The sequence below is a fragment of the Chanodichthys erythropterus genome, chromosome 20 (genome assembly GCF_024489055.1).
Source record: "Chanodichthys erythropterus isolate Z2021 chromosome 20, ASM2448905v1, whole genome shotgun sequence".
In the NCBI taxonomy this organism is placed as follows: Eukaryota; Metazoa; Chordata; class Actinopteri; order Cypriniformes; family Xenocyprididae; genus Chanodichthys; species Chanodichthys erythropterus.
This window is the reverse complement of record NC_090240.1, coordinates 31,972,319-31,999,080: the sequence shown is the minus strand read 5'-3', so window position 1 is coordinate 31,999,080 and position 26,762 is coordinate 31,972,319. Positions and strand designations below refer to the sequence as shown.

At 40.0% G+C, this 26,762-nt stretch overlaps 3 protein-coding genes across 3 annotated transcripts; all 3 read left to right on the top strand.

The window, feature by feature from the left end:
• The first annotated feature begins 1,276 nt into the window (after window positions 1–1,276).
• Window positions 1,277–7,563, top strand: LOC137009577 (torsin-1A-like). The gene is made up of 5 exons (XM_067371904.1): window positions 1,277–1,424; window positions 2,655–2,920; window positions 3,366–3,541; window positions 6,917–7,047; window positions 7,322–7,563. The coding sequence occupies exons 1-5, from the start codon at window positions 1,277–1,279 to the stop codon at window positions 7,561–7,563; spliced, it is 963 nt and encodes a 320-aa protein (XP_067228005.1).
• Window positions 7,564–11,282: 3,719 nt separating this feature from the next.
• Window positions 11,283–13,882, top strand: LOC137009439 (torsin-1A-like). Its single transcript, XM_067371681.1, has 5 exons — window positions 11,283–11,457; window positions 11,973–12,238; window positions 12,927–13,102; window positions 13,248–13,381; window positions 13,499–13,882. The coding sequence occupies exons 1-5, from the start codon at window positions 11,310–11,312 to the stop codon at window positions 13,735–13,737; spliced, it is 963 nt and encodes a 320-aa protein (XP_067227782.1). The 5' UTR covers window positions 11,283–11,309; the 3' UTR covers window positions 13,738–13,882.
• A 3,859-nt stretch (window positions 13,883–17,741) lies between these two features.
• On the top strand, window positions 17,742–26,744 carry LOC137009248 (torsin-1A-like). Its single transcript, XM_067371303.1, has 5 exons — window positions 17,742–18,305; window positions 18,382–18,647; window positions 19,038–19,213; window positions 22,302–22,435; window positions 26,247–26,744. The coding sequence occupies exons 1-5, from the start codon at window positions 18,158–18,160 to the stop codon at window positions 26,495–26,497; spliced, it is 975 nt and encodes a 324-aa protein (XP_067227404.1). The 5' UTR covers window positions 17,742–18,157; the 3' UTR covers window positions 26,498–26,744.
• The last annotated feature ends 18 nt before the right edge of the window (window positions 26,745–26,762 follow it).

Below are 26,762 nucleotides of genomic sequence, written 5' to 3'. Positions count from 1 at the left end.
AGAATTGTTAAGTGTGTTTATGAGAAAGATTATTTACTTCCTTTTGATTTAAACAGTAGGCTAACTGGGCCAAATAACACATTCTATTCATGTATAATGACTTTAGCATTTGTTCTCCAATTTATTATTTTTAACACAGTTTTACTATGAAGTATGACCTTTCAATTCTCCTTTGTTACTTATGATTTCAGACTAGATGAGCTACAATGCTATTTGGAGTCTCTGTATTAAAAATATTTTTTATTAATGTGTCCAGTCTGTTTAGGGACTAAATAGTTGCAACTCTTGCGTCATCAGGGTGTTCAACGCACCATTTCCGTTTAAAAAACGTTTTGCATTGTATTTTAAATTAATATAATTTGTATACTTAGGAAGGATAATCATTAACTGGCAATTTGGGGAGACCCGATTTCGAAGGAGGACCTGATTTTTTATTTTTTATTTATTTTATTTTTTTGGAGGACTTGATTTATCATGCACCTACCGATGCATCTCGAACAAGATCACATGATGGCAAGGACACACAAACAGGAAACATGACTGTGAGAATTACAAAAAAAAAGAAATAAAAAAACATAAAAGTGAACCAAAACCCAAAACAGACATGACAGAGGTGGATATTTAACTACAATCAACTGTACAAAACAGAACTTGCAAATGTCTTCTGTCGTTGGTCAACAATAAATCAGCGCTATATTGGGCGTGCAGCTTGTGAACGAACTCTGTACTGCAGGTAAAAATATTTATATCCAAAATAGAGTTAACAAAAGAGTATTAACATATGGCCAAATGTTTTTGATGCCCACCCATGACACGCTAGAAACGCAGTGTGCACAGGTGCTAGGGCAAACACTTCTCTGTGGGATAGGCCTCAGCCGAGAGCATCAAGAGAGCTGTAAGTGGGATATAGCAATCCTTCATAGGCTGGACCATTCACAAAACAAACATAAAATAATTAAAAACAGAAATATTTGAATTAATTGAAATATTTCATGATTAATACGTCTGATTCATAAGAGCTCATAAAGTTCAGTATCACCCAGTTCATTGTAAGAAGCACATTGTGTAAAGAATTCCTGTAGCCTAGTGGTTACAGCGAGTTAAATATAGTAGGTTGAAAACAGGGAAAACAAGAAAAGCGTGTTTTTTTTACATGTAGTCGGAAATATTTTCTGAAGGAGTTCAGTTTATGTCTCTTAATCCATTGGTTCGCCACCGAGTTAAAAAAAAAAAACGAAACCGAGACTGAAAAAGGCTTGGATGATTCGCTTTCACAATGAAAGCGCGGCATTTGTTTATAGTTTTATTGGCGGTGTCTAATATTACATTATCTTCAGGTTTTCTGGATGTGCTCGCGGCTGCTGCATCTCATGTGGTTTACAAATTTATTGAACGGGACGATTTGCTGCCGTTTGACCCTAAACGTGAGTAAAACTGCAAAATTACGTAGGCCTATCGTATGTTTTGACATATATTATATATGGTTATATACTTAGGCTATATGGTTCAAACGTCAAAAGTTTTATTTGTTTCCAATAGACTATGTCGAATAACTTCGCAGCAAGCACAATTATGTTGTAATTATTATTTTTTTTTCTAAAATGTTTCACCCAAGGGTTGCGGTAAAGTTTTTATTCTGCATACTAGGCCTATGTGTAAGAGCCATGTTGTTGTAGCCTAGTGAATGTCTGTTGTAATTCCATTGTTGGACACTGGGTGGAGTGGGTCTAAATACAGGTGGGTACCCAGAGATATGAGAAAGACTAATTGAGCTAATTGATGGAAGCGCAACAATTTTTGACCGTTTTAGGACATGTGCAGCTGGACGCAAGCTTGTTGGATTATTATGTGTTTGTGCATCAGAACTGTGAGTTTAAAATGACAACTACTGTACGAACTTTGTGATACATTTGAAAAAAACACAGTACTGGATCATATTGTCTGGATCTCACGCGTCAGAAACGACCTACAACACCTATAGTGACATTTGTCACTTAACTACGTATGACGGTATTTTTTTTTATTCCCAAACTGTGGTTATGACGTTGTTCCCACGTCATTACGTTCAGCCTGGTTGTACATATTGGCCTATGTTGTCAAATCGTTTTTGCCACATACATTTTCTTTCAAAGTAAAGTGTTTACCAATGATTAATGAAAGGGCTTAAATTAATGAAAGAAAGGGATGAGACTCCAGTGTTGTTTTTTCATAATAATTCCCTTTATGATTTAGGCCTACAGTATATTTTTTAATTCTAATTGTTATTATAAAATTACTTTCATGTGCTATTTTTACACCAATTTATAAGTTACAAGATATAATAACATGCGCTAAAAGTGCCAGAAAATGTGTAATGTCAGAATATTTTGGTGTGTCTAGTTTTTTTTTATTATTATTATTTGTCCAGAAACCTGCAAACATGCATGAGCTTGTTTAACTTTTCTTCAGCTGGCTAGTCTGCCTAAAAATATTCGGTATTTTCAAAACGTTTTATTTTGCTTATAGTACTATAGTACATTTTTCTTATTTCAAGTGTGATTTCACTGTGCTGAGACAAAAATGCAATGTTCTGTTGAAATGTTTTTTTTGTCAATACAAATTATCATCGCAAGCTACCAACAACCTTTGACTTCACACATCTTCACATCTTTCAGGTTTGGAGAAAGATTTAAAAAGCTCTCTCTTTGGGCAGCACATCGCGTCTGATGTTGTACTAAAAGCTGTATCATCATTTATGACTGACAGCAAACCAAACAAACCGCTGGTCCTCTCTTTCCATGGGACTTCAGGAGTTGGGAAAACACACGTCACTAAAATCATCGCAAGAAATGTGTATGAGAAAGGGGAAGACAGTGAACATGTTCACTTATTTATGTCTGACCATCCTTTTCCAGAACTACAATATTCAGATATCTACAAGGTAAGTAAATAACACATATTTTGCTAAGGTAGTTTCAAATAGGTAGCACTGTTTCTCAGTAGACTTGTCTACTGGAAAGCATACAGTGAATTTCTTAGCCCAAACATTTTTTCTTGATTTAAGCATAAATCCAAACAAAATTTATTGAATTTTTTCCTTTAAAAAAATAAGAAAGAAAAAAAAGGAAAAAAATATTGAATCACAATTTCTTTCCCATTTTTCCAAATGAATTGTTTGGCAGAATGTGACAGACTCATATTCTCGGCATAGTCACCATTCATGTGCATAAACCTTTCAGTGTCAATGCACATGTCCCTGACATTCTCCCTAAAAGGACCTTTTGCATTTTACAAAACACAAAAACACAGTTTTTCATAATGCGCCTGTGGGAGTGTTGCACATATAAGAAATCTGTTTCTCTATCTGGCATTTGCATGTTCTTCAGGCACAGCTAAAGCAGTGGATTCATGGAAATGTATCAAGTTTTCCCCACTCTATGTTCATATTTGATGACATGGACAAGATGCATCCTCAGCTGATCAACGCCATAAAACCTTTTCTAGACTACAATCCCCGTGTAGACAGAGTGTCATTCCACAATGCAATCTTCATTTTTATCAGGTAAATGACCTTACATATTACTAAATTACATATAGGTAAAGCAACATAAAATGTAATTCTGTAATAAATTCCTCCACTCTCCCTAAATAGCGACGCAGTTCATAAGCTATGTGTGATGATGAGATTTAAATGTGATGCCGTCACTGAGTTATTGTGTTATAAGATCATCAGTGCAAAAGTAGTAGTTGTACTATTTCTACAACATATACCCAGACAAGAATTAAATTTCATGCGTTTTCATGCTGCTGTTTAAGCAATTTAAGAACTAAGTGTATGCAGAGAAACGTAAATAATTTTTCTTGATTCTTTATTTGCCTTCGAAGGAGTGTAACGTCAATACATGGTCCTTTCAATCGGGCTATCTCTGGCTTATTGTATTTAAACATTCAGAGTTCTTTTTGTTATTACAAAAAGATGCGGCTCTCTCCCCTCGGAGACAGATGGGCGTACGCATACTGAACTACCTCGACGACTGGCTCGTTCTGGCCCAGTCGGAGATGGAGCTAGTATCACACAGATCCATCATCCTCAGCCACTTAGATTGCTTGGGGCTCAAGGTCAATTTTCCCAAGAGCTCGTTATCTCCCAGCTAGGCATGTGACGGTATAAAATTTTTGTGTTGCGATTAATTGCTGAAGCTTTTATCACGGTATACAGTTGTTATCCCTCCAGTGTGAGGAAGACCCATTTAGCTCCGCCCTGATGGACAATGAAAAACTCCCTGTAAGTTCCTAACTCTACTATCCAGATAGCGGTATTCTCTGTTTTTACTGTTATTTTTATTTCTTATGCATTCCATTTTTATTATTATGAATTTGGTTCTTCTTTATGTAAAGCATTTTAAAATACCATTGAGTATGAAATGTGCTATACAAATAAAATTGCATTGTCTTGCCCATTATCACGATATTGAAATAAGTTGCAAAAAAAAAGTGTTGTCATAGTATAACAGGTTTAAAAATCTTTTTGTAATAACAAAAAGAACTCTGATTGTTTATATATTTTTTTGTGTATTGTATTATTGTATTTAAAGTAAAATTTTCAAACAGATTTAAGTGCAAAAGAATTAGGCTATAAAGAACCGCTCGGAGATGATGGCCGTATATAGAGCTTTCCAAACTTTCCTTCCTCTCCTGGTGGAACACCATGTCTTAGTCAGATCAGACAGTATGACGGTGGTGTCCTTCATAAATCACCAGGGCGGGCTCTCTTCAAAGCTCCTCTTCACTCCTCTCCATCCTAGAGTGGGCCCAACACAACCTGCTCTCACTGAGAGCAGCACATATACAGGGCGTACTGAACACAGGGACGGACATGTTGTCCCAGAACAACCTTCCCTCGGAGGAATGGTCACTCCACTCACAGTTCAGAAAATTTGGGATGTCTTTGGGAGAGCAGAGGTCGACCTCTTCGCCTCAGAAGACCATAATCTTTGCCCAATCTATTTCTCAAAGACCAGAGATGCACTGGCCCACGACTGGCCCGGCCTCTACCTTTATGCTTTTCTCCAGATCGCTGATTCCCCAGGTTATCAGACGAATCAGGGAGGGTGCTCACAAGGTCCTCCTGGTGGCTCCTCTGTGGAGGAGCCAACCATGGCTCTCGGACCCATCTCAGTTATTGCCCATGAAGCCATGTCCGATTCCTCTGAGACGAGACATCCTCTCTCAAGCGAGAGGGACGATATGGCATCCCAGACCGGAGCTGTGGGATCTTCATGTGTGGTTTCTCAAAGGGAGCCTGCAAGCCTCCCTAAGAACATCCTAAACACTATCTCACAAGCTAGAGCTCCGTGAATGAGATATCTCTACTCCCTTAAATGATCCGTCTTTGCTGCCTGGTGCACAGCCCGGGGCGAGGACCCATTTACTTGTGACATATCCTAGATATTGTCCTTCCTTCAAGACTTAATGGATAGAGGCTGTCAATAGGGAGAAACAACCTGGCTGAATCCTCCTCGTCCCTTCACGGTTCCTACCTGGGACCTATCCTTGGTTCTTAGAGGCCTTAAAGGCCCTCCCTTTGAGCCAATCCAGACTGTCGCCTTAGGCCGTGTGTCCACCAAAGTGTTTTTTAGCCAGCTGAAAATGCTAGGCGCTCTGCTTAAAACGTCTATCTGTGAGCGCTTGAAAGCACTTCAGCTGCGCAGCATTTTTTTCCAGTTGAGACGCTTTGTTGCATTGAGACGCTTTGTTGTATTTGTCCCGCCCCTCCTCCACTCTGATTGGATGGCTGGCTAAAAAGTGATGAGTGATGAGCATTTTACTCAAAGTTGAACATTGTTCAACTCGAGGCGACCAGTGAAAAATGCTGAGCTCTCAAGACGCTCAGCGCCTTGTTACGCTCCTGGCGTTAAAAAAAACGCAGCATTCCCATTGAAAACAATTGAAAAAGTACGCTAGCAACTGGAAAAAATGCTTTAGTGGACACACTGCCTTACTGTTAGATTTAGCATCGGTTAAGCGTGTGGGAGATTTGCAGGTGCTCTCTGTAAGCCCCTTGAATTCAGGCCTAATGACTCCAAAGTCGTCCTGCAAGCGAGACATGGATACTTCCCAAAGGTCCTATCCAGAAAGGCATGGCCTCCTCTTGGGCATGGTCTTGTGGCATGTCCATCGGTGTAATTTTTGTGGCGACCGGCTGGGCCTCGTCGTCCACATTTGTCAGGTTTTATAATCTGGCCGTTCCTGCATTACAGACGCAGGTCCTTTCTGCTTAAGCCCTTTTTTAGCGCTCTGCCCACATGCTCTGTCATCCCCCCTTCAAGGCATGGCGTGATTGGACTGTCCCCGTAGCGTCTTGTCTTATAATAATAATAATAATAAGACAAACAACGCAGTACAAGTGTAGTATCGAAAGGGAACGTACTCAGTTACTAATGTAACCTCGGTTCCCTTAGATACGGAACGAGTATGCATACTTTGCCGTGCTACTCGCTGGACGCCTCATGCCATCACTTCATTCGAATTAAATCAGTCTGTCAAGGTGAGGCGGCCGCTTATATTGCCCGATACCCCGTCCCTTTTGGCAGGCTCAAGCGGGCTCGCTAACCATTGGGCCGCATCGTCATTGGTTCGTTTACTTACAACTCCACGAACCAATGGCTGTGCAGTTTCACTGCGTGATTGAAAAAGGCTTCAGAAATCGAAGAAAATGGAGTTTTCCCCATTGTGTCTTTATTTATAATAATAAGACAAACGACGCAGCACTCGATCCATATCTAAGGTAACCGAGGTTACGTTAGTAACCGAGTAAGTTGTAAATAATGCCTGTTTTATTAGATTAATAAAACCAAACACTTTCAGAATCAAACCCTAACTCTCTCTATCACCCTTGGCCCCTAATGGTTACCCTACGACACTGTTTTATTTGTAGTAATGCAGGTGGGAATGTGATTGAGGAAGTGGCTCTGGATTTCAGGAGAAAAGGCAGAAATCGGGAAGAGATCAGGATGAACAGTCAGGAACTGGAGACTAAAATCTCTCAAAAAATCAAGAATGAGAAAAGTATGTAATTTTTAGTGAAGTATATGCATAGTGTTAAGCTACATGAGTTTGTATAGGTATAACAAGACACTTTTTTTTCTTGTATTGAATAAATGAAAAATGTATTTTTGTCAAACACTATATCCAACACTTAATGGTTGGTTCTTAAATAATTACATTTGGTTAATCCATTCCTGAATATGTGGTTACATTCTTGTATAATGTACATTAAATATGTTACTCTAGAAATACTGTATAATTCCTTTAATTTTTTTGGTCTATGTTTGTTCAACAGGTGGATTCTCAAACTCCAGTATAATAATTGAGCATCTGATTGATCACTATATTCCTTTCCTTCCTCTGGAGCTGAAGCATGTGCGTCAGTGTGTCCTGGTTGAGATGGTCCATCTGAACATGACTCAAGACTTTGATCTGGCAGATAAAGTGGCCAAAGACATGCCCTTCTATCCTGAAGCAGAGAGAATCTTTGCTGTTAAAGGCTGCAAGTCTGTCAGACAGAAGCTGGTGCTGTATTGATGAATAGATGAACAGCCTTAGCAGAGCTTGTTGTCCACATTTTTACTGTTGCTATTTTTACTGTTTAAGACTATTTTTCTTAGCAGAACAACAGGAGTCTAGATTTAATAGGCTCTTCCTCTAGAGTTGACTGTGTATATTAAAAAATGAACATTAGAAGTTTTAATTTGTTTGATTCTGTTCAGTCTGTTTAGCTCTTGGATCCACAATATTAAGTCCTACCAGCTTTAACACACCTTGAAAGAGAAACGGAACGGGCTATTACATTATTATTGTATAAAATTGCATTTTAAACTCTCTTTTCTTTGCTAATGTATTTGGATACTTTTATGATGCTGCTTACAATGAAAAGCCTTTAAAATAATTATTACGATGAGTTGAAAATGGCTCAGCCAAACATAATCAAGGAACAGAGCTATCGATTTTATAATATAATTTATGTCCAGGGTCACTAAACTAATGCAATCTTCTGAACCTGACAATTAGCACACCTCTTGTGGACTTTATAGTCATATAGAAGGAATAGAATTAGCATTTTCAGCTTCTGGAATTTCTTTTAAAAAGGTTTTTGTAATAGCGATTTTCAGTTTATGATTAAAGATGCTGTCATAGAACAATAGGACAAAGCCATCACATGACACCTTCTGAAAAGAACTTATGGTTTAAAGGTGCCCTCGAATCAGAATTTGAATTTACCTCGGCATAGTTGAATAACAAGAGTTCAGTACATGGAAAAGACATACATTGAGTTTCAAACCCCATTGTTTCCTCCTTCTTATGTAAATCTCATTTGTTTAAAAGACTTCCGGAAAACACTCGGATCTCAACATAACACCGACTGTTACGTAACAGTCGGGATCATTAATATGTATGACCCCAATATTTGCATAATGCCAGCCCATTCGACGCATTAGACAAGGAAAGGCAGTATTAACGGCTGGATCTGTGCACAGACTAGGTAAGCAAGCAAGAACAACAGCGAAAAATGGCAGATGGAGCAATAATAACTGACATGATCCATGATATCATGATATTTTTAGTGATATTTGTAAATTGTCTTTCTAAATGTTTCATTAGCATGTTGCTAATGTACTGTTAAATGAGGTTAAAGTTACCATCGTTTCTTACTGTATTTACGGAGACAAGAGCCGTCGCTATTTTCATTTTTAAACACTTGCAGTCTGTATAATGCATAAACACAACTTCATTCTTTATAAATCTCTACAACAGTGTGTAATGTTAGCTTTAGCCACAGAGAATATAGCCTCAAACTCACACAGAATCAAACGTAACCATCTAAATAAATACTTTACTCACATAATTCGAAGCATGCATACAGTATGCATGACGAACATCTTGTAAAGATCCATTTGAGGGTTATATTAGCTGTGTGAACTTTGTAAATGCGCTGTAATATAGTCGACAGCTCGTGTGGCAGAGGAAGCGCATCTCTTAAAGGGGCCGTGCTGAAAAAATCAGTGCATAGTTAATGATGCCCCAAAATAGGCAGTTAAAAAATTAATTAAAAAAAATCTATGGGGTATTTTGAGCTGAAACTTCACAGACACATTCAGGGGACACCTAGGACTTATATTACATCTTGTAAAAAAAACAATCTAGGGCACCTTTAAGGTTTCAGGCAGCAGCACTTATGATGAGTTAAGATGCATTACAGTGCCAGCAGAAGGACAAACATGGATTTGTCAATGTAAGGTGTGCTCGTCAGACTTTGTAATATGAAAAACCTTTGATGCATTAACATTTGAAACTTACAGCAGAACAAAGAAACATCATTGTGATAAAAAAACAGGAATATTTTTGTCATTTTCTAGCCTACTCTTGCAACAGTTGAAGATTCTTTGACTTGCTTGATATGTTTTATAGGAAAGATGTTTATTTCCTTTTGATTGTGAATTTAAGCAAAACAAGGTCAAATTTAGCATGTACTATTCCAATATATTAGTTTTTATTATTTACTTATTTGTTTTAAATTTGTGACATGAACAACAGTCAGTAATTTTGTCTGTTACTAAATGCTTAAAACAATGAACTCAGTTTTTGATAAATTATGTATGTAAACTTCACAAAGAATCTTTTATTTACATTGTGTCCGCTTTGTTTGTCATAATGAGAGGCTTTGTGCGTGTGTAAAACTTAGTAAACTTGTGCTAAACATAAACTCGTTCAGCGTTTTGAGAGATGGGGCTATTGAGCGTATTACTACCAGTAAAATAAACACTTCTGATTGGTCATTATTTTCAACAGAAATAACTATGATTGGCTACAATATTCAATGTTGCAAAAATCACGTTGTAAAGAGTAAAATTTTTGTCTTAAGTGTGTCGAAATTCTAAGAATGACGTAATTTTACTCTTATTCCTAGACTTAAGAATAGGTATGATTCATATAGGTTCCTAAGTGTCAAGCCGAGGTCTTAGCTAAATTATTTAGGAGAGCTGGAGAAGTTGGAGGAACAAGATGGTAGCAGAGAGGAGGAGACACGCTTGAAGATATGATGTATTAGAGATATATGATGACATGGAGTTGATAAAACAATATATACTTGATTGACATTTCTTTAACTGACCTACTGAGAAATAACTTAAAATAACTCTCAATAGAGGCCTCAGTGAGCCATTGGATTTCATCAACAATATCTTTTTAACAATATCAATATTTTAATTGACTTGTTTTTGATAGTATGTTCTTATTTGGTGTGTTTATTTTTATTTTTATTTAATTTTTTATTTTATCGCACTTATTTTAAAGTAATGTTTGTATAATTCAGACGCTTTGAGATGCTACTTTTAAAGGCGCTATAGAAAATAAAGTTTATTATTATTATTATTATTATTATTATTATCTTAATTTGTGTTCGGAAGATGAACGAAGGTTTTACGGGTGTGGAACGACATGAGGGTGAGTAATAAGTTACGTTATTTTCATTTTTGGGTGAACTAACCCTTTAAGACTTCTCTATATTCCTAGTAAAAGTTTGTCTCAGCAGCTTTGTGAATAAGGTTTTAAGAGAAAACTTTTAACTAAGAACTTTTACTGCCATTTATGTAAACTCTTAGTGGTAAGATAAAAATGTTTTGTGAATACGGCCCCTGATCACTTTAATTTAGCCTGCTTGCTTTCCTCTTTTATTAAACAATTATAAATTAGGCCTATGTTACATGCAGTAATATAAATCAATATCCTGCAATAAAAATATATTGCTTTGCAATGACCTAACCAGGCAGCCATGGTATGGCAGCCACCATATACCCTGATACCAAATTCTTGACGACCCTACTGCACATAATCATGATGATGAAGGTTTGGTAGGCTATTGCTCTCTGTGGTGATGATGATGATGATGGCTTACGTGATTAGACAACGGCGCCCTCGAGTGACTAAACTAGATAGCTAAACTTAAATCACAAAATGAGCACATAAGTGAATACACAACATGGAAAAGTTCATACACAATGTAAACATAATCACATGTTTATGAGAGCTCATTCTTAGTAAGAAGCATATTGTAACTTAATGTAAATAATAGGCTATGTTTCTGGTCATGGTCACAGCGAGTTGAACAAACGAGGCTTAAAACAGGGGAAACAAGAAAATCGTGTTTTCTTTCTTGTAGTCAGTAATGTTTGCTTCTCTTAATCCGTCGTTTCCCTATCCTTCATTCAAAAAAAAAAAAAAAAAAAAAAAGAAACCGAGACAGAAAGAGGCTTGGATGATTCGCTTTCACAATGAAAGCGGGGAATTTGTTTATAGTTTTATTGCTGGTGTCTAATATTACATTATCTTCAGGTTTTCTGGATTTGCTCGCGGCTGCTGCATCATATGTGTTTTACACATTTTTTGAACGGAACGATTTGCTGCCGTTTGACCCTAAACGTGAGTAAAATAACGTGTCGTGTGTTTTACGTGTATAGGCTATTTATAGGCGGTTTACTTTGTTTCCAAAGGTCTCACAACAAGCACAACGTTTTTAATCCTGTCTACTATGCACCACAGTTTTGTTTTGTTTTGTTTTTACCTCAAAAACGAAAGTGAAAGTAAAGTGTTTACCAAACAGAGAAACAGAGAAATTTAATGAGATGTGTTGTTTCTTGTAATAAGTCCCTTTATTGGGCCCTCCAACAATATATTTTAGTTAATCGGATTCTTTTGATGTGCTGCTCTGGTTTTTCCTGAGAAATTTGTCCAACTAAGACCAGCAAACCTGCATGCAACAGTCTTCTCAAAAAAAAAAAAAAACTGTTAGGTATTTTCACAACATTTTATTTTGTAAAAAATGTACTATAATAGGCTACATAATTTTTTGTGTGGTGATAAATGCAACATTGAAATGTGCTTTCTGGGTTATTTTGTTAGTATTTGTTGACTTCACATATCTTCACATCTTTCAGGTTTGGAGAAAGATTTAAGAGACTCTCTCTTTGGGCAGCACATCGCATCTGATGTTGTACTAAAAGCTGTAACATCATGTATGACTGACAAAAACCCAAACAAACCGCTGGTCCTCTCTTTCCATGGCACTACAGGAGTTGGGAAAAATCATGTCGCTAAAATCATTGCAAGAAACATTTATGAAAAAGGGGAAGGCAGCAATCATGTTCACATGTATATATCTCAGCATCATTTCCCACACAAAGAAAAATCAGACTTGTACAGTGTAAGTAAATAAATTGTAGTATACTTTTAGCCTTGTCCTCTAGCAATCGCATGTAAATTGGCCTCTAGCTTTAAGATGGAGCACAGGACTCTCTGATTCAGAAGTTGGCAGGATTTGGGTCATTCATTATTTCCTTCAATTTATATAGTAATGAAGATGCATTTCATTTCTGTTAGTTCACCTAAAAATGTAATTTATCATTACATCTCATGCTCACCAATGGATCCACTACAGTGAAAGAGTGCCATCAGAATGGGAGTCCAAACAGCTGATAAAAACATCACAATAATAATCCACAAGTAATCAACATGACTCCAGTCAATCAACTGATGTGCTGTAAAGCTAAAAGCTGCATGTTGTGGATTATTATTGTGATGTTTTTATTTCGCTGTTTGAACTCTCATTCTGACGGCACACATTCACTGCAGAGGATCCATTGGTGAGCAAGTGATGTAATGATACATTTCTCCAAATCTGTTCTGACGAAGAAACAAAGTTATGTAAATTGTCAGCTAATTTACATTTTGGATGAACTATTCCTTTAAACTGACAGTATTTTTGCTCAGTTTTTAAACATAGTGGGGAAAAATAGGCCTATAAAATGAAAGCAAAAATAATGCACATTTTGTGGGAGGCATAACAGAAGTCATTTTTTTCTAACTGGGATTTGCATGTTCTGTATATTCAGTCACAGCTAAAGCAGTGGATTTATAAAAGTGTATCAAGTTTTCCCCGCTCTATGTTCATATTTGATGAAATGGACAAGATGAATCCTCAGCTGATCAACACCATTAAACCTTTTCTAGACTACAATACCCATGTAGACGGAGTGTCATTCCACAATGCAATCTTCATTTTTCTCAGGTAAAGCTCTCAAATCAGTGTGTTGTTTTTGGGTTTCTACAAATGCAGTTGTAACATATGAGCTATATAAAATTCAAACAGAGTGGTAATTAAGTACCTCTACTTTCTCAAAAGATTGACATATCTAAGCTGCGTTTATTTATAGTAATGCAGGTGGCAATATGATTGCCAACTGGACTCTGGATTCCTGGAGAGAAGGCATATGTCGGGAAGAGCTATGGATGAACAGCAATGAACTGGAGACTAAAATCTCTCAAAACATCTTCAATGATAAAAACAGTATGTATTAAACAATCATTGAAGTATTCAGTCAAAATATATATTTTGCCCAAACCTGATAATGTGGTTGCATTTACTCCTCAATTAACTTTTTTAATGTGTATGTCTGTTCTACAGGTGGATTTCTGCACTCTATCATAGATCATCATCTGGTTGATCACTATATTCCTTTCCTACCTCTCATGTTGAAGCATGTGCGTCAGTGTGTCATGGCTGAGATGATCCATTTGAACATGAACCGAGACATTGATCTGGCAGATAAAGTGGCCAGAGAAATGCCCTTCTTCCCTGAAAGAGAGAAAATCTTTTCAGTTAAAGGCTGCAGGTCAATCAGACAGAAGTTGGCGCTGTATTGATGAACAATTTTAGCAGCACTCGTCCAATTTATTGTTTTAACTTTTAGACACATTTGAACAGCAATGAAGAATGAAGACCTTACATCTCCTTTGTTTTAACTTATTAATATTTAAGTCTTGATGAGTTACTAAATTAAAAATTGTAATCTAGACCCATGTGTCCAGTGTATTTATATTTTGGGTCCACATTCTTCAAGATTTTGGAAGTAACTCGCACCCTCAGGTCGTAAGAGGCCGCAGAGCAGCTTCATGAACCGATATCATAGCAACAGAGCTAGCAGGAGAATCCCAAAAGGGACTTCTCCACATGATCGATCCTGCCCTGCCGCCTCAGCAGCCGTGGGACCCGAACTGGCAAGGTGCGGACACTCAACTCTCATCCCTCAAGAGAGAGTCATCCAACAGATTCTTATTTTACACGCCAATAGATACAAAGCGGCTCCTGAAGACAAAAAGGTGATGACGTGTAACTCAGGCAACCATTTATACTCATGGGCGCTCAGCGTGTGACGTCATGGACTGCCATCAAGCCAGTGAATATTGGGTGCTTCAGACACCGGTCACACTGATGGCATTCCCATAGCGTCAACACCAAGAAGCAGTGTCAAAGTTCCACTTTGAAAGGGAATGCCGCATCTTCAACTGCAGCTGTCGCAGTTGTTAGGCAACAAGAGCAGTCCTCCATAGGCTAGACCAGGGTTCCTCAAATCTGGTCGTAGAGGGCCACTACCCTGCAGAGTTTAGCTCAAACCCTGATCAAACTCACCTGTGATTTTCTAGTGATCATCATGTCGGCTGTGTCTGAAATCGCATACTCTATTGAGTAGGTACTTATTTTGAATAAGTAATTACTTTATGGCCGCTAAAAAGTATGCTGTATATAGTATGAATGTAATCTGCATGTGTAGGTACTACATTCGCCATGTTGCCCTTATCACATGACCTACCAGCGTCAGTTGTGTCCCGTCACCGCCATTCACAAATCCTGTCCTGTGACCTCAAGGGATAGTAAAGTGTCCATCATATGCACATTTCAGTATGTCGCCGGAAGTTATCCGGGTACTTTTCGCCTACTGTTTTATGAGTAATGTGAATTCAGACATACTTGTGTCCAGACGTCCCGTTTTTCCTGGAACAGTCCCATATTTCAGGTCTATTTTTAGTGTCCCGACTTACTAAGAAAAAATCATGTTTGTCCCATATTTCGTCTTCCCTAAAATTTCGTTATGAATGATAGAGCAAGTAGTAGTAGTGTTCTGTGACACGAGTGTCATAGAACAAAATTACCATCCAATCACAATTCGTCATCGACGAACATCACCAAACGACCTTGCCGTTATGAACGCGGGATAGGCGGAATCACGCTGAATGACACACACCAGAAGCACTCTCTGGCCCTGTCCCAAATGGCACACTTCATGTGCACTTTCAGTCTTGTGGACTTACAATGGCCGCTGCGTGCGCGTGTCCGTTAAGTCCACAAGACAGAAGGTTGTTCCATTCGTCGTTTAAGCTTAAAGAAGGGTGCTCGTGAGCGCTTCCTTTGCGGCTGCTATGCGCCCTTGATGCGCACTTCTGCTGAGCCCGCAAGACTGTCCCTGTCCCAAATGACACACTTCTATGCTCTTTCAGTCTTGTGGTCTTACAATGGCTGCCATGTGCGCGTGTCCGTTAAAGGGGCGGTCACACTGCACTTTTCGTTCCATTGACTTCCATTCGAACGCATACGAATGCATCAGACCGGAAACACAAGCTCATGCGAAAAATTTCGCATTTCGCTGCGTTCCAAAGTTCAAGTTTGGTGAACTCTGACCTGCGAATTCGCATCATGTGAAGACGTGCAACCAGTAGAAGATCGATTTGTCACGGCATGACCTCTTGACTGAATTAAAAGAATTATATTATTTTTGCAGTAAAGTCGAGTAGGTTCTATATTTTTATATTTTGAATGTATTGCTTTAAGTTATGTGTTGAATTCATATTTATAAAAAAGACGTTGTAGACCGTGATGTCATATCACAACCGTTACAGCATCCGAATAAATTTCGCACGTTCAAAGTCCAGTGTGACCGTGGCTTAAGTCCACGAGACCGTAGGGTGTCCCATTTGTCAATTTGAGGCTTCAGAAGGGTGCTCGCGAGCGCTCCCTTTGCGGCTGATATGCGGCCTCGATGCGCACTTTTGCTGAGTCCGTACTTGTGCGTGCTCCGCGGCAGACTTCTTCCCAACAGTCAAAGCGACGTTACATCACGAAAATGTGGACTCTCGGGAAGACCGTGAGTGTTTAAGGTGCCATTTGGGACAGGGCCACTGTGAGCTACAAAGAGGACTTTACCCGGCAGTCAAAGGGGCAGTACGTCGTGAAAGTGTGGACTCAGAGGGTTTAGGGTGCCATTTGGGACAGGGACTCTCTCTCTCGCGCGCTTTCTCTTTCCTTGCGCTTGATACAGTTCTCTCAGACAGCGCGCGATCAGTTCTCATTGCACCTGAATGGTCAAATACACACATAGTTGCCAAAATGTCCACCGTGTGGAGTATCTCAGGTATGTCAGTATATTACATCCATGAATTCGCTCTTAAAGGGACAATAGCCTAATTAAATATTTGTTTGTCATTAATGTTAATCAAAATGTGTTAAATAAATGTATACGAAATGTATATGATAAACCTACTGTATCTGAAAAACAAGTGTATTTAATTTGTATCTCTATTGTATGTCGCATTGTTTGTAAATTTCTTATTTTATATAACAATAATTATCGTGAAATAAAATTTCTCATATTACAGCTAAAATGGTCATATTGCATGCTCACTGGTCCCATATTCCACCGTGAGAAATATGGTCACCCTAGACATACTTCTTTTGTCACATAGGCCTACTGTTTTTCACCAGGAATGTTTGCTGTTTCAGATGCTTGCTCAGGTGTGTTTGTTCAGGGTTGGAGCTAAACTCTGCAAGGCAACACTCAGCTAGACCATACATAAATACAGGGGCGGACTGGCCAGCTGTGTGATCTGGAGAATCACAGAACGACCGGTACTCCAGGACAGCCGGTGGGCCGGCCCACCACCCGCCACCCCAGCAGTCATCACCTGTTTTTTCCCCCACTATTAGTCAACATCAGTGCTATTGCTATACTTTGGATGGTATAGTATCATGAGCCACAATTAAAGTCTTGTGACACTCATGCCAGGCGTTATTGTTGTTGTTGTTGAGTTTCCGTGCGCGATTGCTTTGGGCCGGGCTTAGTCAAAGTCCAGGGCCGTTTTTTAGTCCCAATCTGTCCCTGCATAAATATATATAAATAAATAAATAAATAATAATTAAAAACAAAAAAAAGAAATATTTGTGCTACTTGAAATATTTTCCTACGGAAGCCCTGAACCGCATGGTGAAAAAAAAAAAAAAAACTTGGTAGGGAGGAAAAAAAAAATAGAAAAGTTATCTCGTTATTTCAACATAATAAGTTGTTATAACGACATAATATCTCGTTATTTCAACATAAGTCGTTATAACGACATAATATCTCGTTATTTCAACATAATAAGTCGTTATAACGACATAATATCTCGTTATTTCAAGATATTAAGTCGTTATAACATAATATCTCGTTATTTCAACATAATAAGTCGTTATAACGACATAATATCTCGTTATTTCAAGATATTAAGTCGTTATAACAACATAATATCTCGTTATTTCAAGATATTAAGTCGTTATAACGACATAATATCTTGTTATTTCAACATAATAAGTCGTTATAACAACATAAGTCGTTATTTCAACATAGTAACTCTTCATTATCTATAATTTATGATAAAGGACGTGCATTTGACAATGTCCCCAGTGGCGTAACGCTAAAGTATTGGACCAGTATATGCAGATAGTTCATAACACAGCCAGCGTTCACCATTCTAATATGTTTTTAACTGTATAATATAAATTTTAACATCTAAAGTCCCAGAATGCAATGCGTTGTTGACGTCACGTTCCCAGACTCTATTATGTAGGTAGGCTATTTATTAGATATGTTAGCATTTATTTACACACTTATTTATCTATTAACATATGATAGCCTAGTTGTCTTTATTTTACAAGCCTATATATTTATTTATTTATTTAAGAAGCACATAAAGTATTTCTATAGTGGTGGTCATGGTTACAGCGAGTTGTTGTCGCATACTGAGAACTGGTAAAACAGGAAAAGCGTGTTTACTTCCTTGCAGTCGGTAAATTGTTTAGCGTTTGCCATATGGCAGCGTATATATGTAAGACTGGGCTATATTAAGGGTTAAACAAATGTTTGGTTAAGGAGTGCGATAACGTCTCTTAATCCATCCAGTTCTCCCTCCGAGTTACTTTTTTTTTTTTTACAAACGAAACCGAGACTGAAAGAGGCTTGGATGATTCGCTTTCACAATGATATCGCGGCATTTGTTTATAGTTTTATTGCTGGTGTCTGATTTTACATTATCTTCATGTTTTCTGGATGTGTTTGCGGCTGCTGCATCTTATGTGGTTTACACATTTATTGAACGGGACGGTTTGTTGCCGTTTGATCCTAAACGTGAGTAAAACTGCAAAATTACGTATCGGGTTTTTTGTAAACAAACTTTGAGTTCACATATCTTCACATCTTTCAGGTTTGGAGGCAGATTTAAGAGACTCTCTCTTTGGGCAGCACATCGCGTCTGATGTTGTATTAAAATCTGTAACATCGTTTATGACTGACAGCAAACCAAACAAACCGCTGGTCCTCTCTTTCCATGGGACAGCAGGAGTTGGGAAAAATCATGTTGCTAAAATCATCGCAAGAAACATTTATGAAAAAGGGGAAAACAGCAAGCACGTTCACACATATATATCTGAGCATCATTTCCCACACAAAGAAAAGTCAGACCTATACAGCGTAAGTAAATAAATGGTAGTACTTTTTGCCTTGGCCTTAGCACTCGCATTTATAACGAATGATTGCTTCTTTACCATGGTCAGGCTCTAGCTTTAAGATGTAAGATGGTCCACAGGACTCTTGGACTCAAAGTTGGCCAGATACTTGAGGATTTTGGTCATTACAGTTTCAGTATTTTCACTTTATGCAGTAGTGAAGTTGTGTTTCTGTTAAACAGACAATTTTTTGCCCAGTATTCATTACTACACTGAAAACGTAGTGTATTTTGTATATTTAAAATTATAATATGAAAGTAAAAATAAAGTACATCTTTGCAAAACGACTGTGGGAATATTGCACATATCAGAAGTAATTTTTTCTAACTGGGATTTGCATGTTCTGTATATTCAGGCACAGCTAAAGCAGTGGATTCATGAAAGTGTATCAAGTTTTCCCCACTCCATGTTCATATTTGATGAAATGGACAAGATGCAGCCACAGCTGATTGACACCATAAAGGCCTTTCTGGACTACAATGCCCGTGTAGATGGAGTGTCATTCCACAATTCAATCTTCATTTTTCTCAGGTAAAGCTCTCATGGGTTTGTTTTTCAGATTTCCACTAATGCATTTGTAGGCAACATATTAGTGTTACAGATCCCTTGTTTCCCTGGACTCCATTTCCCAGAATCCTCCTGTTCTCCTCACCTGCACACACTTCCCTCGTCAGCTCCTCATCATCACAGATCACCTGCACCTGGACTCTATTGTCAGCACTCCCCATATATTGCACTCACTCCCTTCACTCCTCGTCCGTTCTCTGTTTATGTTAGAGTTTGTATGGTGTTCTCTGCCTTCGTTTACATTAAAGTATTGTATGTTTGTGGAAATCCGTGATCTGCCTCCTCTTTACACCAGCAACCGTAACAGAAGAACGGACCCTAAACGACCGGATTTTCCACGAGAAAAAAAAATGGAGACTTTCCCCAGCTCCCTGGATCCAGCTCCTCCATCACCTCTCACCCTAACAGCCAGCGAACGCCTTATCGGGCTCCTGCAGGTAGGACGTTCGCTGGAGAGGTATGTGGAGGAGTTCGTTGAGCTTGCTTACTTGACTAACTGGCCTGATGCTCAGTTGATCTCCTTGTTTTTGGATGGATTGGATGACGACACTATCCGTTTTGATGAACCTGTTTTTTGTTTCTCCTTAAGCGATACTATCAATTTAATTTTGTGGTTGAATGGCTCCAAATTCTTAGTAGAAGAGGTTCAGGATCAGTGTTGTCGTCCGGTCCATCCAGAAACACGGTTGGCCGGGCCAGTCAGTCAACCTCCGGCTTCCTCCGCATACCCCTCCAGCGAACTCCCTGCCTGCCCCAGGCTGGACCCATATTCCGCTACTGGGCCCAGTAAGCGGAGGAGGAGGAAGAAAGCGGCCCCAATGTCTCCAGAGCCCGCTCCAGTATCTCCAGAGCCCGCTCCAGTATCTCCAGAGCCCGCTCCAGTATCTCCAGAGCCCGCTCCAGTATCTCCAGAGCCCGCTCCAGTATCTCCAGAGCCCGCTCCAGTGTCTCCAGAGCCCGCTCCAGTGTCTCCAGAGCCCGCTCCAGTGTCTCCAGAGCCCGCTCCAGTATCTCCAGAGCCCGCTCCAGTATCTCCAGAGCCCGCTCCAGTATCTCCAGAGCCCGCTCCAGTATCTCCAGAGCCAGCTCCAGTATCTCCAGAGCCAGCTCCAGTCCCCACAGAGCCAGCTCCAGTGCCTGTGGGGATTTTAATTGTATTTGAGGGGATGAAATGGCCCTCAACCCCAGTCTCCGCCGAGCCAAGTTCTCCAGTCTCCGCCGCCGAGCAAAGTTCTCCAGTCTCCGCCGCCGAGCAAAGTTCTCCAGTCTCCGCCGCCGAGCAAAGTTCTCCAGTCTCCGCCGCCGAGCAAAGTTCTCCAGTCTCCGCCGCCGAGCAAAGTTCTCCAGTCTCCGCCGCCGAGCAAAGTTCTCCAGTCTCCGCCGCCGAGCAAAGTTCTCCAGTCTCCGCCGCCGAGCAAAGTTCTCCAGTCTCCGCCGCCGAGCAAAGTTCTCCAGTCTCCGCCGCCGAGCAAAGTTCTCCAGTCTCCGCCGCCGAGCAAAGTTCTCCAGTCTCCGCCGCCGAGCAAAGTTCTCCAGTCTCCGCCGCCGAGCAAAGCTCTCCAGTATCCGCCGCCGAGCAAAGCTCTCCAGCCGCCGCCGCCTACGAGCCCTCAGCTCCAGCCGCCGCCGCCGAGCCAGCCGCTCCAGCCGCCGCCGCCGAGCCAGCCGCTCCAGCCGCCGCCGCCGAGCCAGCCGCTCCAGCCGCCGCCGCCGAGCCAGCCGCTCCAGCCGCCGCCGCCGAGCCAGCCGCTCCAGCCGCCGCCGCCGAGCCAGCCGCTCCAGCCGCCGCCGCCGAGCCAGCCGCTCCAGCCGCCGCCGCCGAGCCAGCCGCTCCAGCCGCCGCCGCCGAGCCAGCCGCTCCAGCCGCCGCCGCCGCCGCCGAACCTACTGCCCCTATGAACTGTGTTTTTGAACCCTCCAGCCCAAAGACTGTTTTCCCTCCCTGCCTCCCTCTCCCACCTCCATCCAGTTATGTTTGCACTGAACCTTCACCTCAAGCCCCCTCGCCCAGATCTCCACCTCGGACCTCTGGGCGATTACCTACACCTCGGCTCCAACCTCCCTCTGCTCCACCGTTACCCATCAGTCCACCAGCGTCACCAGTATCCATCCTGCCTCCACTCACACCTTGTGCACTCGTCAGCCTGCCCTTCCCTCTGGACTACACTCCTCCGTCTCCGCTCCGTCACTCCGTCCCTCAGTTTCAGTTGGCTTCCTCACTCCCCCCGGTGTTCTTTTTGTTGGCTGTCCTACTGCTTCTACTGCGGCCTTCTGGAGTCCCGGCTGCGCTTCGGTCGGCGGAGCCTTCGGTTCCGCCATCACCCGCCAGTCCTTCAGCGACGCCTGGGCTCAACGCCTCGAAGGCTTCGGCTCCTGACCCGCCATGGCTGCCCGCTGCACCTGACCCGCCATGGCTGCCCGCTGCACCTGACCCGCCATGGCTGCCCGCTGCACCTGACCCGCCATGGCTGCCTTCGGCTCCTGACCCGCCATGGCTGCCTTCGGCTCCTGACCCGCCATGGCTGCCTTTGGCTCCTGACCCACCATGGCTTTTGAGCCCGCCCTGGAGACCTCCACTCCAGTCTACTCATCCCCCTGCTCCGGTTTGAGGTCTCCAGGGCGCCCGCCCCCCTCCCGGTTGTTACATCTACGGCGCGAGGACGCGCCTACCGGGAGGGGGAGGTACTGTTACAGATCCCTTGTTTCCCTGGACTCCATTTCCCAGAATCCTCCTGTTCTCCTCACCTGCACACACTTCCCTCGTCAGCTCCTCATCATCACAGATCACCTGCACCTGGACTCTATTGTCAGCACTCCCCATATATTGCACTCACTCCCTTCACTCCTCGTCCGTTCTCTGTTTATGTTAGAGTTTGTATGGTGTTCTCTGCCTTCGTTTACATTAAAGTATTGTATGTTTGTGGAAATCCGTGATCTGCCTCCTCTTTACACCAGCAACCGTAACAATTAGCTATATAAAATTCAAATGTAGTGATAATGAAATACCTCTACTCCCATAAGACTAACCTAACTAAGCTGTGTTTATTTATAGTAATGGAGGTGGGAATGAGATTGCTAAAGTGGCTCTGGATTTCTGGAAAGAAGGCAAAGGTCGGGAAGAGATCAGGATGAACAGCAAGGGACTGGAGACTAAAATCTTTCAAAACATTTTCAATGATAAAAACAGTATGTATGGAAAAATCATTTAAGTACCCTTATGAAAAATAACAAGTGTGCTATTACACTCTAAAAAATGCTGGGTTAAAAACAACCCAAGTTGGGTTGAAAATGGACAAACCCAGCTATTGGGTTATTTTAACCCAGCTGTTGGGTTAAATGTTTGCCCAACCTGCTGGGTAGTTTTATTTAAACCAACTATTATTTAAAAATTGCTATATGGCTAGCTTAAAATGAACCCAAAATAGTTGGGAAATTAAAAACCAGATGCAATTAGAGGCAACAATAATAGACAAAAGGTGAATGTTTATTAATAAGCTTTAATATTTTATTAATATAAATGTAATAGTTTATTAATATACATTTATTAATAAGCAATTTAATAAATGTTTATTGTTTAATAATTATTCATTGAACATTAATAAATGTTAATTTCCAACATACTTTGGGTTAATTTTAATTAAAGTAATTTTTAAACAGTAGTTGAGTTAAATAAAATTACCCAGCAGGTTGGGCAAACATTTAACCCTACCGCTGGGTTTGTCCATTTTCAACCCAACTTGGGTTGTTTTTACCCCAGCATTTTTTAGAGTGTAGTATATTTCTTTTAAACTAAAAATAAGAAAGTATACTTTTAGTGTACTTTGTATGTAAGTATATACTTTAAAAAAAATGCACTTAAGTATACTTGACTTACACTGACAGAAAGTCTAAGTATATCTAAGTATAAGTATACATTTACTCAATTTTTTGATCGTGATGTACTTAAAAGTGTAATTAAGTAATCTAAGTAAACTTGGCTTGTAGTTGCGTTTAATCTTTTGATTGAGTACCTTATTTAATAATTTTTTTTCACATAGTTTTATATACTGTCATTATTTGAAAATATTTTATAAAAACAGATATGTTCATACTGACAAAATGTTTTCGTATATCCATATTTTCACTGTTAATGGCACTATTATGCATCTTCTTTAAGCAAAACACTGGTGAAGAAGAAGCAGAAACAAGTGATAGAAGATTGTATTTTGAGAATGTATTTTAAATAAGAAAAAGGTAGCCTTTCAAAACATAATCCATATCCCTTACAGCAACATAGTGTCTGGCCAGATCCGGCCCACATCTGGTCTGCATGTAAACCATATGTACCCGATGTGGGCCGGATCTGGGCCACACTATGTTGCTGTCTGGGATATAAATGTATAAAATAATATATAACTGAGGCTCCCTTCCTGATCTTTCCAGGACATCTTTACGGATCAGCAGGTTCAATATGGTTAGGGTTTAGTGTGTAGGGGTCGGACAAGTAAGGTTCCAATAAGCCAGCATCCATTTAATAAATATAATCATATACACTTGACTGAATATGTTGTTATTACATACTGTTTTACAATGTAATACACCAGAGGTGGTTTTAGGCCCTTTTTCAGTCCCACCTATCTGTCGTCTCAGCCTCCTAAATCTGTAATCCGATTCTGAATGATCAGGTCTATGGTGATTCCTCAAGAAGGTTTATCATTTTCACATGTTTTTAAGTCTTGTTAGTTTAAAGGTCCCGTTCTTCGTGATCCCATGTTTCAAACTTTAGTTAGTGTGTAATGTTGTTGTTAGAGTATAAATAAAATCTGTAAAAGTTCAATGCCAAGCGAGATATTTTATTTAACAGAAGTTGCCTACATCGAACAGCAAGTTTGGACTACATCCCTCTACTTCCTTCTTTAATGACGTCACTAAAACTAAAAAAAAAGGAATACACAAGAGTTGCGTTTGTAGAGTGTGTTTGTTGCCATGTCGTCGAAGCAATGTTATTTTCATCCCGCAGTCCAATCACCGGGTCTGATTCCGGCTCAAATTGATAGGGTAAAATTAAAGACATTAAAGACTGAGCGCGTGCATCTCCACGTTATGGTAAGAGGCGTGACCTTTCCGAGCAAGATGCGCTAAACTGCTGTCGAATCACAACACAGGAACCGCTGGCACAATCAGAACTCGTTACGTATTTCTGAAGGACTTCATAGAACAAGGAAGTCATCAGCCCGTTTTTATGACAGTGGAAACAGCGGTATACAGATAAGTAAATTATGTGAAAAATACTGTGTTTTTTTACATGAGAAACATGTACACATGTTATATTGCACACTATAAACACTATCAAAGCTTCAAAAAACCACGAAAAACGGGACCTTTAAACTTTCAAGTGATTTTAAGCCATTCAAGCGCGAGATGCTGTGAAAGAGAAATCAGAGCGGTACTGGCGCGCTGTGATAGATAGTTTCACACACCTGAAGTGCGCACACAGAAAGCAACTCTCAGACAGAACGCGAGTACCGAGTTTAGTTATCTTTTGCATCTTCTTGAGCAAATACACACAAAATTATGTCAAAATGCCCTTTTCTATGAGTATCTATGGAATCTTGTTTCCACCACTAAATAAAAAATAAAAAGGTAATTGTGACAATGCTCACAATTCTGACTTTTTTCTCACAATTGCGAGAAATCAGAATTGCGACATATAAACTCGCAATTGCGAGTTATAATGTCAGAATTGAAAGATATATACAATTGCGATAAATAAAGTCAGAGTTGCGAGTTATAATGTTAGAATTGCGAGTTTATATCTCACAATTGCTAGTGTTACGAATTTGGCCTCTGTTGCCTCTCACCTGAGTACTAACCTGTCTTGGACTACATTTCCCACAACCCCGTATCTGGGCTGATTACCCACGCACTTGATCCCAATAACTCGGACTATTTAAGCCCACGCATACTCTTTGCAAAGTCTTGTTTTACCCTGGCTAACATTACAGAGCGGTTTCCCTTGTTTATTGTGATTCTGTGTATGACCTTGGACTGCTTTATACCTCCATGTTTTGCCTGCTGCCTGCCTTGTGATTTACCTGACTGTTTACTGGATTATTCTGCCTTGTCTGCCGCCTGCCCTGACCATTTGCCTGTCCCTGTTTCTGATTACGTTTTGCCTCTGACATTGCTATTGCTGGTATTTGACCCCTGCCTGTATGACCACGATTGTTTAATAAAGTTGCACATGAATCCCACCGAGTCTGCCGCCTCGTTACAGCTAGTTTATAACTCGCAATTCTGACTTCTTTTCTTAGAATTGTGAGATATAAACTCGTAATGGCAAGACATAAAGTCCAGTTCTGAGGAAAAAAAGGCAGTTAGGCATTAGGTTGTAAAGTGACAGCAGCCTCATATACCTTCTGTTTCAATAATGTTAATCAAACAATAAAAGATAATCACTCACTGCTCAACTAAATAACCTCTGTAGCTTTAATAGTATCTGTGTATATTTACTTTAGTAATACAGTTTTTAAAAGTGTTTAATTTGTATCTTTGTTCTCTTGTATTTATTTGTGTTATTGCTTGAAAGATTTTTTTATTTTACTATTTACTTGTCTTTAATGTTTGAACTTTATATTAGTTTGGCTAGAATTAGTTTTAGCTGAGATAGTAAATTGGAATCTAGTTAATAGTGATACTTGTTAATAATGATATGATGTTTCAGGCAGTAGCCTACATGTGTACTGATTTGAACTCTCCTGCAGAAAAACTGGGTATCATTATACCATTTAAACATTCTTCTATTGAATTAAGTACCAATTTAAGTACCGGTAGTAGGCTACTTTTGACTTACTATATAGTACTGGTAATATAGTGATGTTGAATGGTCTTTTGCTACAGATTCATTGAGGATGAAATCTTAGAAACGCCCCCATACACTGAGGTGCCAATGGTATTTAGCCTACAGCTATTTCAATTGTTGTTTGCCTCCTTTAATTTTTATTGTGTATGTCTACAGGTGGATTTCTGCACTCCAGTATCATGGATCATCATCTGGTTGATCACTATATTCCTTTCCTCCCTCTGGAGCTGAAGCATGTGCGTCAGTGTGTCCTGGCTGAGATGGATCATCTGAACATCACTCAAGACTTTGATCTGGCAGATAAAGTGGCCAAAGAAATGCCCTTCTTCCCCAAAGAAGAGAAAATCTTTTCTGTTAAAGGCTGCAAGACTGTCAGACAGAAGTTGGTCCTACAAACTGATGAATAGACGAAAGACTTTAACTGCAGCACTTGTCCAATTTATTGTTTTAACCTTTAAACAAACAGCTTAACAGCAATGAAGTATGACCTTACACCTCTTCTTTGTTTTAGCTTATTAATATTTCAGTTTTGATGAGTTACATTGCTATCTGGAGTCTGGAGTCTCTGTATTAAAATTTTAATCTAGACCTTCTACAGTGTCCAGTCTGTTTGGCTTTTGTGTTCACGATTTTGAAAGAAACTTGGACCTTTGCATCTGATACCACCAGTGC